This window comes from Electrophorus electricus, chromosome 8 (genome assembly GCF_013358815.1).
Source record: "Electrophorus electricus isolate fEleEle1 chromosome 8, fEleEle1.pri, whole genome shotgun sequence".
NCBI lineage: Eukaryota > Metazoa > Chordata > Actinopteri > Gymnotiformes > Gymnotidae > Electrophorus > Electrophorus electricus.
Genome location: NC_049542.1, coordinates 26,381,663 through 26,400,063, shown reverse-complemented (window position 1 = coordinate 26,400,063; position 18,401 = coordinate 26,381,663). Strand labels below are relative to the sequence as shown.

The 18,401-nt window shown below is 44.1% G+C and overlaps 2 protein-coding genes across 5 annotated transcripts in view; both read right to left on the bottom strand.

Annotated features, from left to right (window-relative positions):
• ldlrad4a (low density lipoprotein receptor class A domain containing 4a) overlaps positions 1 to 9,236 on the bottom strand; it is a 53,184-nt gene extending 43,948 nt beyond the window's left edge. For both annotated transcript variants that reach the window (XM_035528776.1, XM_035528778.1), the window contains exon 1: positions 9,130 to 9,236. The gene's annotated coding sequence lies outside the window, so the exon portion shown is untranslated. The remainder of the gene's footprint in view (positions 1 to 9,129) is intronic.
• A 586-nt stretch (positions 9,237 to 9,822) lies between these two features.
• seh1l (SEH1-like (S. cerevisiae)) lies at positions 9,823 to 18,401 on the bottom strand. 3 transcript variants are annotated; one of them, XM_035529353.1, is made up of 9 exons: positions 18,143 to 18,401; positions 17,685 to 17,735; positions 17,448 to 17,594; positions 16,763 to 16,974; positions 15,579 to 15,677; positions 15,330 to 15,470; positions 14,996 to 15,153; positions 14,751 to 14,907; positions 9,823 to 11,024 (listed from the first exon to the last, which is right to left on the bottom strand). In XM_035529353.1, the coding sequence occupies exons 1-9, from the start codon at positions 18,251 to 18,253 to the stop codon at positions 10,850 to 10,852; spliced, it is 1,251 nt and encodes a 416-aa protein (XP_035385246.1). In that variant the 5' UTR covers positions 18,254 to 18,401; the 3' UTR covers positions 9,823 to 10,849. The 3 variants fall into 3 exon arrangements, with proteins under 3 accessions (XP_035385246.1, XP_035385248.1, XP_035385247.1); XM_035529355.1 differs by lacking the exon at positions 9,823 to 11,024 and adding an exon at positions 11,341 to 12,598; XM_035529354.1 differs by lacking the exon at positions 9,823 to 11,024 and adding an exon at positions 12,692 to 12,785.

Genomic DNA, 18,401 nt, shown 5'->3' with positions numbered 1-18,401 from the left:
ATCAATGACTCTCACTGTGCCACTTAAGGAGTCTAGACAGCAGGGTCAAAGACTGCTCTTCAGTAGTGTGTGTGTGTGTGTGTGTGTGTGTGTGTGTGTGTGTGTGTGTGTGTGTGTGTGTGTGTGTGTGTGTGTGTGTGTGTGTGTGTGTGTGTGTGTGAGGTCAGGTACAGGGCATACATTATCTACCAGGACAGACAAAGCCATTACACTGACCTAGCAGTCTGGAGGGCAGGGGGTGCTGTTTCTGCTTCTCACACACACACACACACACACACACACACACACACACACACACACACACACACACACACACACACACACACACACACACGGTCAACGACCAGACTAAACATTTCACTTCAAAGGCATGTGCTGAGGTAAACCGGGCCTTGTCTAAATGCTGGTCCTGCACACACACACAGTAAGATGAAAGCACCATATAAACTAACGCATGCTAAAAGCTGCAAGTTTACGTGATGTAATGGGTGGGCTCGTCACCCAGCCTCTGCACAGCCTGCCACATTTATCCATTCATCCAGAATCCAAACCCGCACACATTACAGGCAGCGAGACATATAAGCCACATCATCCCTCGGCCCCCTCAGGAAAAATGTAAAAGACTTAAAAAATGTTTAAAAAACTTAACCCAACCTCAGAGTGCTAGACATCTTCAGCAGGCTGTCCATACAGAATTCCTCGGAAAGTGATGATTTAAACCAAAAAGGATATCGATCTCTTTTTTTTTGGCAGATGGACAAACCAACTTCACTTAAAAACATCAGGCAGCTAGAATCCAGCACTGCAGAGCTCCACCCCTATTGCCATGGACTTCCCATTATGCTCCAGCCGCGCATCTCCACAAAGACCTGACTGCACTGGGACTTTTTTGGGTGGGTGGGGGAAGACTGACACACACACACACACACACACACACACACACACACACACACACACACACACACACACACACACAGTCACAAACACACAGTCACAGACACACACACACACAGTCACAAACACATAGTCACAAACACACACACACACACACACACACACACAACCTGTCATTGGGTAGCACGGATACATCTGTCCATTGCTTATAATACGAATAATTTACAGGGTACTGTTCTGTTAACACACACACACACAAACAAAAAACATGTACACACGTACATTCACACACAGTAATGGAGTGAAACCATGCCAACTGCAGGCAGCCAGTGTTTCTGCTCCAGCAGACGTTTATAGCACTGTCGTCTCTGCTTCCACGGAGGACGGGTAGCCTGTGTAGGCGTGTGTGCTCCTGTGCTGCTTTAATGCAATCACACAAGGTACTATTTAAAGCTTTTGTGACAGTTTTCACACACATGCTCCTCCCTGTGAAGCTGTCTGGCACTTAGCTTAGGAGGTCACACTGTGTTGGCGTGAAGCTTCAACGCCAGGCTCTTATCACCCCTCCTCGAGGGAGGCACGCAGCATGCTGGACTCGCCTATAGCCTTCACGTCTGTGACCCACAGCAGGCGCCTGCTACCCCTTGAGGATATGCTTGGAGGCGGGGTTTAGGGCACCTCCCACAGAAAGTCTAAGGCCCCATTCATCTGTCCTTCCTACAGTCGTGTAGGCCCGCCCCTCACCACTCCCACAGGCGTGTAGGCCCGCCCCTCACCACTCCCGTCACCAGAGGTAGGTCTGTGCCACATGCAGAACAAAGTGGCCGGGACTGCCGAGCAACAGCAGGCACTTTGTGGATGTGAGATCGGATTTTCACTGTAGCCTCTGCTAAGAAGGAGGTAACCAGGGGACACAGAGTATGCTGAAGCACAGATGCTGAAAGCAGGGCTGAAAAATATATTGCTTGTTAATTGTTATCAAGATACTGCCCTTTGCAATACTGATACTACAGAAGGCTGCAATATGCAATACAGCTCTCAGACAAATCATGTGTTTTACTTGTGTGTTGTTTGTGCTCTAAGTATTTTATTAATCTGAGATATTCCTGATGTTCCAAGGAAGTTTTGATCTCTAATTTCCCTTTAAATGTGGGATTAATAAACCACTATTTTACCTTAAACATACATAATTTTGGTCATAGTTATGCAGACCACATGTTTAAAAACTATGAAAATGAGTTAAAACTACAGATGTAAGCCTTGAATAGTTGAATGTATATTTTACATTTTTCTTGACATTTTTGTAAACTGAAATAACAAATTATTAAAATGAAATAAATATGTAAGAATTACAAAAAAAGTATCAATACGAAAGTGTCCCAAGTTGCCAGGGCTAATAAATAAATCGATGTCATTGCTAGGACATCACTCTGTATGCTGTCCATGGACTAGAATATGGAGTCATGGACTAGAATATGCAGAGGAAGTGTGGACAGAGTGGATGACGTGTAAACTTCACCGCACCGCACTTGGTGCTGGTCTTACTGGGGCCCCGGTGTGGACCGCTGTCCGTGAGAATTCACAATCACTCAGAACAAAACAGCCTGGTCAGAAGCATACAAGCAGGTAATCTGACTGATCCATTCCTTATGTCAGCAAAGTTACATGACACATTACTATTGGCATTCTGCCAAACTCTGATAACCAAGTATTTCCAGTTTCAAACAACACTTCCTCTTCACTGGTACTTATGGTTATGTTGTGCATTGTGAATTTCCTCAGCCTGACCAATCACAGCCATACTAAGTTCTGAAGCATTTAAGCACTATTAGATGAAATGAATAATCAATATCTCTGACAAATTTCACAATGATTCCTAAAAGGGTGCACAATATATGTTCATTTTTATTGCAACGCTAGTCTTTCCAATACCAATACTGCAGGAAGCCAACATATGCTAAATAATCCCTCATATAAAATCATCAAATTTTTTGCTATGTTCAGTGAGCATCCTGACTAATCATAGATATTCCATCTGGGACTGTACTACATATGACAGTCACAGCACAGCACTTTGATCACATCATGCCGCCATACTGTCATACCATCACAACCCTAAAAAACAGCCAGCCAGTATCTCCTGCTCACCAGTGGCTGCAGTCAGCCGTGTGGCAGACACACCGAGCATACCCAGCCAAATATTTCACCTGTGCACGTCAGGGACACTGGGCCAGACCTTTCCCCTTTAGAGCGTCGAGCTGTGTCCAACCCCGTGCTACATGGCCAGAAGGCATCTGGTGGCACAGTTAGGCCAGACACGTCACACAATCCCCCACCCTGCTCAAGTCAAGAGGACTTCTCTCTCGTATGGCAATGATGGGAGAAAGCTGTAGTTTTCGAAGAAATGAAGAGCAGTCTTCTTTTTCTTGACTGATGATGTGGTTGGAAAAGGTGGTGCATCACAACGGCAAAAACAACCAAACATGAAGCCATTTCATTAGCTGCAGCTCCATCACAGTTATTCCAAATACACCACAGGAGCTTCTATTAGTGGCTCTTAAAGCCCCAGCTATTGTAATATTAAATGTTTGCATGATGCTCAACTATAATGTTATTTTAAACATTCAGCAATTTTTCAGTTAAAAAAATAAGAAATATCATAGACTGCTGAAAAACTAAATTGCCTCATTAGTCCTAGCTGAGGACCTAATATTCCAGGGAGGTTTTTATGTTTTCTGTCAGGCTGAAACTGAAGGTTTGTGTACACACAGCTATCTCCATGAAAATACTGCACTGACTTCACTTCAGAATAACTTAGCCTAACACCGTTACCTTTGAGATTTGCTGCAGTTGAGTTTTCTTGTAGATAAGCAGCCTTATCTAATGCTTATTTTAATATGATTAGAATTAACTCATTGTCCTATAAGATGTGATCTTGACGTCATTGAGATGCCCTGATTTCTGTGAGAACACATGCAAATCAAATTTATGTCAGCATATTGATGTATAAAACACCATTTGTATAAACATTACAGTCAACATGTAGGTTTGACAACACAGCAGTGCATACGCTGTTAAAAGGACCATTTCAAAGAAATTATTCTGTGCACTTGGCTAAGGCTTTTGCTTACGTAGCTTTCACTGCCTAGCTAGCTAGGTTGCTCAGAGTCAAACAGAGAAGCAGTAATACAGTTTGGTGGAGGCGCAGCAGCCTTCTGACTATTGACAGTAAATTTTACTTAAGCTTTACCCAGCATGAGGACATGCCATTTTACATCGCTTGGGGAGAAACTCTGGTGAAATAATTGTGTAATTTACTGTACTTTGGAACAGTTTTCATATAATGCACTTTGTATATAAATTATGTGCCCAGAAGAGCAAGCTAAATCTAACTGGAAAGAAAACACATATTTAGGTTCCCTGGCTCTTTAAACGTGAACCTGGGACGGTGTCAGTGAAAGGCTGAGTTCCATTGAGTCAGTGCTGTGGTTGGAATTCTCCTGGAGATCCACAATGTGATCCAAGACTGTTCTCAGACCAGCAGCTAGAGGGCAATGTATGAACCACTGCAGCACCTGGTCACAGCTGGCATAGTTCCAGCTCTGCATACAGACACAGTCACCCAGGCCCATCATACCATCCTTCTCAAATTACTGGATTTGTCTGCCCCCCAGCCAGACATATTGAACAGGACTGAATATGTGTGTGTGTGTGTGTGTGTGTGTGTGTGTGTGTGTGTGTGTGTGTGTGTGTGTGTGTGTGTGTGTGTGTGTGTGTGTGTGTGTGCGTGCGCGTGCGCGTGCGTGTGCGTGTGCGTGTGTGATCATGGCTCAGCAACAGACACGACTCCATATCCTATGCACATGTAATTGTATAGCTTTGACAGCAGCTGGTGTGATCCAAAATCATCAGATTTCCAGGCGACCTCCTGTGGGCTGGTTGAGTGCAGAGGTGTTCAACCACACTGCATAAGTCTCTACCACATCTGAAACGCCTACACCAGCACAAAAGCCCAGCACATGAAGAACACCCTGCACAGACCAGGACAAATACCTAGTCCAGGATAAATGTCTAGTCTAGGATAATCTCCTAGTCCAGGATAAGCGTCTAGATAAGCATCTGCTCCAGGATAAATGCCAAGACGAGACACCACAGCCACTCTAAGGATTAGGAACAGCTTCACTGGCACCTCCTGGTAGCACAGTGCCATCTTCATTCTGTTTAATATCTGTTATTTAACCCACGCAAACAAATTTGGTTTTCATTAACACACCGACTTTTGGTTTTGACATTCCCCACTGCATCAGGGTGTTTGTTATGTAATTGTTCCAAATGTGGTTTTAGGGGAAAAAATAAATAAAATTTAGAAGTGTGTGAAATTTTTTAAAACTTTGATGAGCTGAATTAGTAATACATTGGAATAAGACCTTTAATAAAACACACAGAAATACAAAAACCTACAAATACACACACACACACACACACACACACATGGTTCCAGGCCAGCTTCTCCTGCTTCCCACCCAATTAATTATTCCAGCCATTTTGAAGAGTGGAGGGGAACCAATCCATCACAGCACCTTCAAAGCAAAAAGCCATTCAGCTGGAATTCTGATCAATATTTATGGGGCATACATGAATACAACTGAGCCTCTTCAAAAAGAGTCAGAAAATCAGAGAGGCAGATGACCTATCCTTTTATTATTCTCTCTCTCTCTCTCTCTCTCTCTCTCCCCTCCCCTCTCTCTCTCTCTCTCTCTCCCCTCCCCTCTCTCTCTCTCTCTCTCTCTCTCTCTCCCCCCCCCCCCCCCCCCCCCCCGAAACGAGTCATAGCTTTGCTCCAAAGTCCCATGGAGCCGCCTGCCATATCGTGAGCTAATAGGAACAGAGGGCTCCCTGGGTGGAATAAGAAAGCTGCCTCAACCAACCACAATACTGCAAAACTGCCTGTCAGACATACACTACGAGCACTGCCATGACGCCAACACCGAGCCAGTGCTGCTAACAGCAAGCCAACAACGCTAGCCCACTAGCCTGAGCGAAGTGCTAGTCGCCTTCTCCGGGCTCCATCTGATGTGGTACGGCACCTGGACAGACAGAACAGCACTTCAGACAGTACTTCAGAACAGCACTCGCAAGTTTGTGCTCGCCAGGTCACGCTGCACTATTCTCCCAAGCAGCATGAACTACAGTGAGCTGCAGAATAAGACCCATGAGAAAATGGATGGCGGTTACTGTTGAGGCAGAAGGAAGCCCAGTTTCTCACTGCAGTGTCTTCCCATGAATTTAGTGTGACAGACTTACTGACCCCCTGATAAGTCTCTCCAGTGGGATTCCAGCAAATGACTATTTCAGAAACAATCTGTCCATAAATGTACTGAGTAATCGATTTTTTTTTCATCTACATTGTACCGAGTTGAATTTCCTGACTCTTTTGTGCATAAGCTCCATGACTGACGACATCGATTAATCGCCACATCCCCGTTTTCCGCTAATTTACATATTTCATGCAGGGCTCCACCCACATCCGCACGAGCGCCGTAAGCCACGCCCCTGCATCTCTGCTACTGCAGGCCAACGTGCGTCAGGTTTTTTTTTAAGCTAAAAAAAGATGCGAGCACTAGTAAAACAAGCTTACATGCCATGTCTAACCGTGACAGACACTGTTCTCAACACCTTAGCGCCCGTTCGAGCGTTGATTTCCCATATCCGTCCCATTTTGTCCGTTTATTGGTGATGACAGACGAAGCCTCACACCTAAAGTTTGCTGAAACCACCTCTTTTGTTCTGATAAACATGCAATCTACAACCTTTTAATTTGTTAATCATCGCTTCACAAAGGCTCGTAAATGTCTCAGAGCTGCAGAGTTGGTGGAGTGTGTGCAATCAACGCTGCAGCCTGTTACGCCCGGGGAGGCGTGCGCGTCTCTACCTTAAGACATAATGACCCAGGAGGGCATTTCCGCGTTTATTAAGCGTCGCAAGTCTTTCATCTGCCGCCAACGACCAGTTTGGACACAACAACTCCGCAGTCGGTCAGGCACTACCGGCGTGAGAAAACTTGCAACACGGTTGAAGGAAACCGCAGCCAAACGCGCCCGAGGTGACCGCTTTCACATCGGCCGCCCGCACAGAGGCGCCCGCCCCGCCTCCATCTGCCCCCAAGGGGGAGAGAATTATTTTCACGTCTCCTTCGACAAGACCTTTGCTAACCCATATAGCATCGCAAACAAAATTAGCTCTCCGTGGCGGAGTGAGCTGCTAAAAGTTCTGGTGTGGCTCGGGCGGGCAGTGGGGAGTCCCCGGGACGTGCGCGGAGGAACGGGATGAGAAGGGAGGGGGTGTTATTATATGTATAATAATGTGCAATATTTAATATGGTCTGTAAAACGACTAGAAGGCGATGTTGCAACAAGCCGGTTCACCCGTTGCACGGTAATGGCATGCACCAGACATCACAGCCGACGACTAAGCCGTTTTGTCCCGGTCTCCGAGATCAGCACTGCGTGAACGTGTTGCACTGCTGAACTGGAACCAGGTCTTCCCATTTGGGGAATGAAGGTTTTTAAATAACCAGTGAGCGAGGCAAACCGCCGCAGCGATGTGTCGGGATTTAGCCGAGCGGGCCAGAAGCGCTCTTGTAGTCCGCGAGACTTGCTCCGCTCGAAGGAACTAATCACGTGATCACGCGAATCCCGGCACTCGGGCGACCGAGTGAGACACATGAAGTGCCGATAAACGGTTTGTCTTGCACTTGTCGTCCTGATGTGAGGAAAATGTTTGTAAAAAGTCACTGCGTGGTGAGCTCAGTGCGCAAAGATCGCATACTGTGAGCTCATTCAGGAAAGCATCAAAAAACAATTCTGAAATCATGTGGCAAGTTTATATCACACGGTGGATGATTCAAGGTATTTAGATGAGAACCCAGATCCAGAAGCAAATACTAATTTTTGAAAACTCTTTTAAAAAACATTACGACCTACATATAGCCTACTTATCACCACCACACAGTGTGTTGTCCCTGTGAATCGAATCCGCAACCTCGGTGTTGTGAGCTACAAGGGAATATTCACAAATGACCTAAGATTAACCCTGCAAAGCTTGTAAAGGAACATATGCAACCTGGACTGTTTATATGTCTATATAGCAATAACCACTGAAATGTTTGTCAATCAGTCAAAAACAATCACATATAGGCCTATGGTCACAACCGCAGATATGTTCACATAATAAGCACCCCACGCTATAGTCAGCTGAAAGAGGTTTTTGGGAGGGAAAAGGAATGCTGCCCTAAAACTGTAACATGTTTTCATATTTCCACCACAACGACACATCCTTCAAAATAATCTTCAAGAGTGCACATGCATATTTAACGATTACATATTATTTGAGTCGAAATTACACAGTCCTTGGTTAAAACAAGGATCAGCATGAAAGTAGGTTATATAGAGACATTAGCGTATTCAAAAGTCCTGAGTGTATGTACTGTAACGGGACACATGTAATTTTCCAGTGGCCAAAACAAAACAACATCCCATTTGATATGCACGTAATGCACTAATTAGAGATTTATTACAATCAGCCACAAAAATAAATACATTCAGAACAAACATTAAGACAGAAAATATAATCTAAGTTCAAAATGACTTTACGGTGCTTTCTCCGGTATGGGCCGTAGAAGAGACTAATGGCTAAATTGCATAAATGGTTATTACTATCATCATCATCATCTTTAACGGTGCTCGGTTTCCATACCATTAGTCTGGACATACGATGCCCAAATGGAAACGAAAAGAGGTGACTTCGTTTCGTCCAAATAAGTTTCCCTGCGCATCAACAAAATAAGTTTAACGACTATAGGACAGGGGGGAAGGCGTATTCAGCGCAGTGTCTCACAACTGAGTCACACACAAGCGCCAAGTTCAGAGCTAATGAGCAAGATTTCTCCATCCTCCTTTTAACGCGTTTAACTTCATGTCTGTTTCGCAGGAGAAAAAACTTCGGCGTTGTACGACAACACAGCTATAATGCTGATCACTAAGAAAGCATTAATTGTTAGCGCCCCCTTTAAGAACTTGAAACCTCAAACGTGAGCCTGTTTTCTTTTCGACTGCGCTGTCTGCAACAACTTCCATTTCTTGCAGAACTGAAGCTGTCTTAGCTGCCACAATATTCGACTGTGTCCGTCTAGTCCCACCATCTAAAACTGTTTAGTATGACAGAAATGTCGCTTACGTTTGCAGGCTCCAGCTCCCGATTATGACAGAGCCGCAGAAAGAGAAGTGTCGCCTCCAGACGGTCTCCGCTACCCGCGGGTGTCAAATGTGTCTAGACGGTCTCACTCATTGCCAAAGTCGTTAGATCACAAACTCCGTTGTATATCCCCCTCCCACTTCTCCAGGTCCATCTGAATAATTTAGAAAATGCTGTAGCGACATCTGCAGAGTAGGAGTACTAAAGAATGTAAACTTAGATGGGCAAGACTATTTTCGGCAGACCGTCCAACGGTATGGCTTATAACTTTGTTATAAATTGATTACCCCATATGTGTGAAGTCTCGACTTTGTTATATAATTCATTTCAAGTTAAGTTTAGTGTTTTAAATGTAGAATGTAGCAAATAAAACAAAACTATGTTCACTATTAAAGTGCGAAATTTAAACACAGCGCACACAACTCATGACAAAGCTCAGAAAATATATAGTTTTATGTGCTGAACTGCGTGTAAGTGAGATTTCTCTACATAAACCAAAAGTGTGGAGTGCGGCGGTAGTTTCTTCTCTGACGCTGAAATTGTTCAGCAAATTGCTCTCCATAGTTCTTCTCTAATTATTCCATAGAATATTAACATAGAACAATGAATATTAAGTTATGCATATAGGTTCTCATGGCCGGATATTTTTTCTCAAGGAGAAAAAAAACACATTCGTGTACTACAGTAATTGGTTTTAATTTCCTTGACTGAGTCAAGAGATTATTTGTAAAATGTAAAATGAAACAGGAAAAAAATGTTCTAAAGTATTACTGAATTACATTTCCTGTATTGCCTTTTTTTATAACCATCAAACCATGAGCTATCATAGGATCAGATTAACACAGTTAAACACATTGAGAGGACACAGACAACCTTGAGTAAAAAAAAAAAAAAAAAAAAAAGACATTTGTCGTCTGAGCCTCCCATACATTGAGCAACCATACAGTGTTTGTCAGTGTGTGTATGTGTGTGTGTGTTAAACCCCAGACACCACCCCCTGGTGTAAGTTTAATTGAATGAATCCTTGGCCCCAGGGGACAAGGGTTGGTTGCCAGTCAGTGTTGATCTGTCTGAGGCCAGACACCAGCATGAAGACTGGGAAGGAGACTCATTCCAGTGTCAAGGGGTTGCATCATTTGCCCTCTTAAAAGCTTTGTCTACAGAGGTGCCTGACCCCCTCTGGATGGTATTTAAAATGCCTTCCAGGGCACTGCATGCAGACACACACAGGGTTGCCAGGTGTGCAATTAGGACACCAAAAGAGTATATGTTCCTTTGATAAACATGACCAGCACAACCTGTATGGCAGAGTACATCAGTTACATCTGCTAAGGGTGTGTGTGAGAAAGCAAAAGAGAGTGGGCCAGTGCTTTAGGTGTGAGCCGCAGTGCTTGACCCGCTCCATTTAGGCAAGAAAGCAATGAAGTGTCAGCATTCATCAAACATAGAGAGGGGAGGGGAAAAAAAACACTTTGAGACTAGTTACATGAACACAGCAGATTCTCTATTGTAGTTGTGAATAAAACAAAAGAAATATGAACATTTTGGCAGAAAGGATTACTCCACAAGCATATAGAAATGGAGGATCAGATTTCACAACAACCAAAAGCAACAGCAAACCCAGACATCTGTGATTCATTAAGCTGCAGAGAAGCTGTTGAGCTCAGTGTGGAAGTGCATCCTTCCGACTGGAGGGGGCGGGTCATTCGTGCTCTGGGGGCTGGCTGAAGACAGCAGCGGAGTATCGGCGACGTAATTGTAGTGGCTTCTGCGTGTGGCTGGAAACATTCTCACAGGCGTGCTCAATGAGAGAGGGAGGAAGGAGGTGGGTCAGCCTTGACCCAGTCCGGGGGGGGTCCAGTGGTGGGAAGAAATATCTGCATGAAGACCCAAGCAACTATTAGACATAGTTCACACACACACGCAGCAGTTGGCAAGGGCTGTACATACACACAACTCAAACAAGACATGGATTGATAGGATCATAAGGCAAAGGAAATTCAAATGTGGTGTTGAATCTGCAAGTCATCAATAATAGTGTGCTGGCAGCACAGGCAGATGTGTACATGGAACTAAAATCTCTTTTTAGGATAAATATTTTCACTTGGGGTGACAAACGTTCTGAAGACTACATTGTATATTTATGGTTCCTGTCAAGGAGCAGATATGGGCAGAAAGACAGTGTCCAGGAAATAACACACCATGCTGCTTTATTTGCGACCCTTTATTTCACACATCTAAGCCACCCCAAAAGTCGTAACAGCTTTTAAAAACTGCTTACAAAACTGTACTTCCTTTTTGTTAAAACCAAATGTACTGAAGATTGGTGACAACCTCAAGATGATGGAATATCCAAGCAAGAGTTTTGCTTTGAACATAAGAAATGAAGTAGAAGGGAGAGCACGCACAAACACACATTACAAATTAAAAGTGCAGATCATCAGGTCACCAGCGCGTCTCCTCCAGCTCCTGTTTAACATTACTGAACATAATCTGTTCAAACAGCATCTTGGTTTTCAGCAAAAATGTAAGTAACACATCCAGTAACACGACTGAAATCTGGATATGGTCACTAGAACTGGCTGAACTGCTTCCTGCTGGTGAGAGGAATTAAAACTGAAGAGTAAAAAGCAACCAAGCAAGCTCAGTGTCTCCCTCTACTGTTAGTACTTTGTAACAGCAGAACATACTCATTAAAGAATCATGAGTTCAGGCTACATTGGCAAATACACAGCCACGGATTAGTAGTTTGAGGCATTAGTAAGCAGGTTACTAACTAAATCCATTCTAATATCCCAAACACACAAAAAAAAAATAAATAAAAAAAATTGTGAGGAGAATGTGGAATCTACAATGCATCATTTTCTGCACTACCCAGTGATCTTAAAATTACTGGAAAACAGCTGGCTTTCAAAATAAAAGCCCCTGTTAAATTATTTTGGTGACTTCATAATGCGGTGTCATGCATCGTCTAATCAGAGGCTGTTCATTGGTGGACTACATGTGCTATGAAACACACGACAGACATTTAGCCTAAAATCCAATTTCGACTATTACTGTAATCATTCTTCTTTTATTTTACCGCACAAGAAAGAAAAAAAAAAAAGTACATACATATATTGTACATTTCCCTAGGGAGCAATGTGTTTTTAATACACAGATCTTTATATGAAATTAATAGTAAAAACAAAAACACAACAAGAAAATGCCATCAAACGACAGACACAAGCAACACGTCTGCATTTCTTGCAGTATCCACACACCAAACACAGTCAGTGCCACATGGCAGCAGCGGCTGTTAGATTAGTAGATTGAGGAGTGTCTGGTTGGTCTGTAGAGGTGTCACTCAGTGCTGGGGGAGGGGTTACTGGGATTCTCGTCCAATCCTGTGTGTGCGCACATGCAGCAAGCTGTCAGTCGCCATTAGCCTGGCATCAGCTGAGCTTTTTTTCTGTTAAAAACAAGACAAACACCTTTAAACTCATGACAAACTTAATCAGGAAACACAGATATAAATTAGATACGGAACAGTTAACTGAAGCACATCAGACTAAAGCCTCAGTCGTTCTGTGCGCATCCATGAGGTTTGTAGGGTCCTTCCTGGCCTTGCACGCATCTCGCTGGACCACGCGCATTCACTTAAAGGAGACACAGACACAGACACACATTCGTGGCAGTTATAGGATTAGATGCCCATCTGTCTGCATAAAAACTATAACCCAGCCCAAACTCTCACTGGCAATTCACAAAATCCTTTCAGGCCTGGGCTGACTTAATGACTAAGAAATCATTCAAGGATAAGTTATATTTAAATAATATACATACAAACATGTATGCATGCACGTGTGTATATTCTATACATTTTAGATGTCCTGGTTTCTAAAATGCCACTTTGTACCCTTCTAGAAAGGATGACCACCATAGCAACAATACATCTGCATGCGTTTACAGAGCGGCCAAAATTCACCATGTGCCTGGAAGCCAGTGACCTTCCTCAGTGTGGGCCAGCAGTGCTTCCAATTCTGACTCCAACATTTAACCTATCTAAGCCACTGCTGTTCTAAAAGGCCTTCCGTCTCTCTCTCACACACACACACACACACACACCTCTTTGTTTAAGTTAGTTGTCCATGTGGTGAATCTGCAAAAGAACACCTTCTCTTCCCCATAAGGAACAGTAATCGTACGTGTCCCCATTTACACCACACTAACCAAAGAATGTGTTCTGTGAAGCTGTTAAGTACCATGATTTTCTCTAGATCATACACTAGCAGACCCAGGAGTGAGGTCAACATGCGTAGGACTGTCCTCAGTGCCCCATGCCCAGGGCAGGACAATACGACTATATAAACTCATATATCGATATGCTTAAGGAAAATGGCAAGATACAATATGATAAAGTTTGACAAGTATAATGTTAAAGGTATCAGTATTTATTTGTAAGACCAATAAGAGTTTGCTCTATTATCCAAGTGTGTTTCTGCTTTGTGGTATTTCATTGACTCAGCAAACTGCCGTGGATGATCAACTGAGATTGTGAAATTAAATTCGTGGTGCTGCTATCTTTAGTTGCCCTATTTTTAACACATACTTTGCATTATGTCTACCGAAACCAGACCATTTTCACACATCCAACCCACGGTGGGTTTTTTTTTAAATTAAATCTTCACCACTGGCTTCATCAGTCATCACTGAAAAAGACCTGAATGAGTGTGATGAGCACGGTGAACACTGCTACGATAGCATACACTGATAATGTTGGGACAGTTTATGTGTGTCTGCGTGAGCATGTTGGTGTGAGTATGTCAGTGTGTGTCTGTGTGCGTGTACACACGTGTGCATGAGAGGGAGGACAAGTAGTGAGTATAAATAATACTTTTGTTTAATTTTGTTTAATTGTCTCCCCCCACCATTTCATATAAATCTGTCCCAGATAATTAGTTGTCAATTTACAAAATACAGTACGTCTTGTCATATTAAGTGTAACGCTGTTTAAAAAGGGTTAAATCATCTCTAAGAGATGTAGGTAATTCATTGGTTTGAACTTAATCCCTCAGTCTGCGTTAAGTACTGAGAGGAGAGGTCCATATACGAACTGCTCCGTGAAAAATCCAAAAGCAGCGAATACTGCAAAGTGACATTCATGTGCAATATTACCTCTCGATGAAATCTGCCATACGTAATATTAACTGAGCTTCTTGATGTGGTTGCAAGAGTGAGTTTGTCAAGTGGGCTAGGCTTTGAGGCCAAGGTGACATGATTATCGTAGATATCTATGATATCCAGCTCGTCTACGAAGACAAAGAATTCGTTTTCTTAGAAGTCTCTGCAATGTGTCTTCCTTTAACACTGAATTGTATTCATCATTTAAAAACACAGAAACTATTGCACGAATGAGGTGAAAGGGCTGACCGCGCATTTCCTACACAATACAAAGTGATAAGCAAATGGTTCAGTGGCACCAGTGACTGAGCCACACACCTTGGCATATTCAGTGTTAATGTGCTCATTTTCTATGGCTTGTATAAAACAGTATCAAATATATCGCCACGTGCGATATACCTGCCAGCCCCGCCCATGTCCTCGGTGCCCAGCAACCATACCTGCCCGCAGATGCTGCCCCTGCCACACTGTTTTGAGGGGTCGGCGCTCCAGAGGACCCCGGGGTGTTCAGGGCCAGGCCCTGAACAGACGAGCCATTCACGGGGCTGCCATCTCCTCGCAGGATCCCAGTGCATTTCCAGTTGTCCATGTAGTTCGCTGGAGAGCAGAGACGACAAGGAAGTGGGTGTGATGGTATGGGACAGGGTGGAGTCTAGGCATGTGACAGGGAGAGATCGGGGCTCACCCTTCCAGAGCCGAACGCAGCCGTCATCCCCGGAGGACGCCAGCAAGGTACTGGTGATGTTCCAGCTGACTCGCCACACCTGCGAGTTGTGGCTGTCGAACTGGGCCAGCAGCTGCACCTCGAACTTGGTGGGGCCAGAGCTGGTAGTGCTGTCTCTCCTGGCACACAGAAGCACAAGGGGCCAAACGAACCCATCCACTCACCTCGCCTCAGATGCCAACAAATAAAGTAGCACTTAAACATGCAAACAGCAAACCAAGGCTTCGCAACTTGTTTAGCAGCAAGCCGTTTAGCTGCCGTTTGCACTGCGGCGAAGTGCGTCAGGCTCACATACCGGAGGGGCACGAGTTTGAAGATGCGCACGTCTTTGGTGGCTATGGCCAGCACGTGGAAGGATCTTCCAAGGTTGGGAGCGAAAGCGATGTCGTGGACTGGATCAGTAACGGTCATCAGTGTTTCTGCCTTGGCATACTTCCTACAGGGGAGCATCAGCATGAGGTGTCACCACCTCTCTCTCCATCCTCACACCCAAACTGACAGAGGACACAGAAACGCGGGCATGAGCCAGAAGGTCTGGGCTCACCTGGTGTTCTCATTGTATTCGTAGATCTGGACCTTTCCACTGTAGGTCACATTGTTGTCGTCGCTGCCCACGGAAATCATAGGAGGATGGGCCCGGGAGCTGGGGACAACAGCCAATCACAGCAGAGTTACAGCATATACAATGAAGCCTGCTTATACCTGATGACAGGCACAGGAAGTATGAAGTGCATCTGGCTGCCATTGGCCCATTTATGCTGTCACACTGGTGGGGCTTCACTCCCCTGGTAGATGGCTAAAAGGCTTTAAAAGATGCAGAGCTCAAGCCATATTTTAAAACGACTGCACTGAGTGAGAAGGTGGCAATTTAAATTGGCCTTGTAAAAATTCCCTAAAAGGTTTAACCTGCAGAATTGCTCTCTTTAGAAAGGCTTGACATTTATTCTCAGCAGATGTCTGCGTGTGTGTTACCAGCCTATGGTGCTGGCTTCCCCTTTTATGAATAACTTTATAGAGGGCATCAACAATCCCATCTTGAATCACTTCCAGCATCTCATAGATCAACTCCATCATCAGTGATGAACCATATCTTGATTGCATGTGTGTATTATTGTTGGTACAGGTTTATAGTTCCAAATTTTAGAGGATCTTACATAATTTGGTTATAGAGGAACTCAATTTGAAAGCAGTTACAGGAGTTCACTGATGAAGCATGAAAACTTCTCTCTGAATGAATAGAGTTCACATTGTGTGTAAATGCACAACAAACTACACTTATATCTCAGCACCTCAGCAAGCATTCCGAAGTGTAGCTTTGCTCTGCCTCCCTAACAAGGTGGGCTCCATCATAGCGATGTGCTAATGTGTTTTTAATTTCACCTTACATTAGACTCCTTTTGTCCCTTTTAACCCCGTTTTCCAATTCCAACTGTCATTTCACAACCCATTTTAGAATACTGTTTTTTTTAGATATATGTAGCACATTTATTGAAGGACACAGTGCGTATGAAGCATTGTACTGCAAATGTAATGTCCCCATATAGGACAATAAAGTCTAACCGAAGACTCTGTAGTTATGCCATACTATCCCTAACACAGATTGTATGAGGCCACAAGGTGAAAGGTGACATTGGGAGTGTGTAGGAGAGGTAGTGAGTGTAAAGGTGTATGCAAACACCTCCCCAGTCCAAGTCCTACCGTCCTCTACCAACACACACACACACACACCTGGAGGGGTTCCATGAGATGCAGGAGCAGGACAGCTTGCAGGAGATCTCATGCTGCAGGCTCCACTGGCTGAGATTCATGACGTCCGGTGCCTCATAGATGCGAACCACGCCATCAGCTGAGCATGTGGCCAGAACCAGACCCATGTGCTTCGGGGCAAACTTTACATCAGTCACCGATGTCCTACTGTCCACCAGCGTGGTCCTCTTTATCTACAGAGACGCCACAGAGTTGTGAAAACATCCCCGTTTCTTAATAAGGGTTAAGGAACACAACGTTAATTTAACATTATAAAATGTATATGGGGACGGTGGTGTCTCAGTGGTTAAGGTACTTCACTAGTAAACAGAAGGTTGCCAGTTCAAGTCCCACCACTACCAGGTTGCCACTGTTGGGCCCCTGAACAAGACCCTTAAGCCTTGATTACTCAAGTTGTGTTCAGTCAGAATTGTAAGTTGCTTAGGATAAAAGGGTTAGCTAAATGCCGTAAATGTAAGTGCTCTGGTAAATGGCACTCGAGACGTTTACATAAGAGAAAATTTATATTTACTTTTTTTTTTCCCCGAATCAGCATACGTACTTGCAGGAAATCAAACACTCCAGCAAAACCCTCCAGCAATAATGCACAACCAACACGTTACAAAAAAGTGATGGTGAGCGTAACCCATGGCGATGGGCCCCTCACCCAGTGACTGAGCCCGCGTTGCTTGTCGTTCGACTCTCCGACTATTTCCTCCCACACGGCGGCGGTGCGGTCGAAGGAGCAGGACGCCAACACCTGGCCGAACTCGGGGTGCGCCCACGTCACACGCCACACGGAGCCGCTGTGCGTCTGTAGTCGCCGGGGATGCAAAACACCTCTGACCAGGTTGCGACCATCAAAAACACTCCAAAAGACTGATTTGATCAGTAAAACAACTACCTTCCAGCTCGCTGTGCAGTGCCATTCCCCGCTGTCGCTCTTATCCCAAACCTACGTTAAACACAATTGTACATTTGTGTCGGATTACCGGGTTTTAATAACTCAAGACACGTATGCTAAAACCGAGTAGGAAACAAAAACATACTCCGCAGCAATAAACATGGGATGCTTAGTGGCTGATGTTAACAGTCGAGCTGAGGTTTTGAGTATTAAAATCGAGCAAGACGCAGGTCCATTTGAGATTCGCGATACACCACGTGTGCCAAACATGCGAGACAAATCAGTTTTAGAACAGCATATCACAACAGTATGTTAAACTAATATACATATATGCATAGTTTAGGGTACTGTTGTGATATATATATATATATATATATATATATATATATATATATATATATATATATATATATATATATGATCTCTGCTTCCTGAAAACGTTGCCTAACTAACAATACCTTGACACTTTGATCACTCGAACAAGTGGCCATCCTTCGGCCATGGAAGTCATAAGAAACATCGTGGATGAGGTCCTTGTGGTCCGCTGCGATACTTCTTGCCACGAACATCCTCGACTCTATCGATATCCACAAAAATACACAAACCTACCAAGAAACCCGATCAAATTCTGGGTGGCACGTCAGTAAAACCTCGAGAAATTTTACGCAACGTGAAAATGTACTCAAGGCGCCATTTTTATCGTCTATTTCTGTTTCA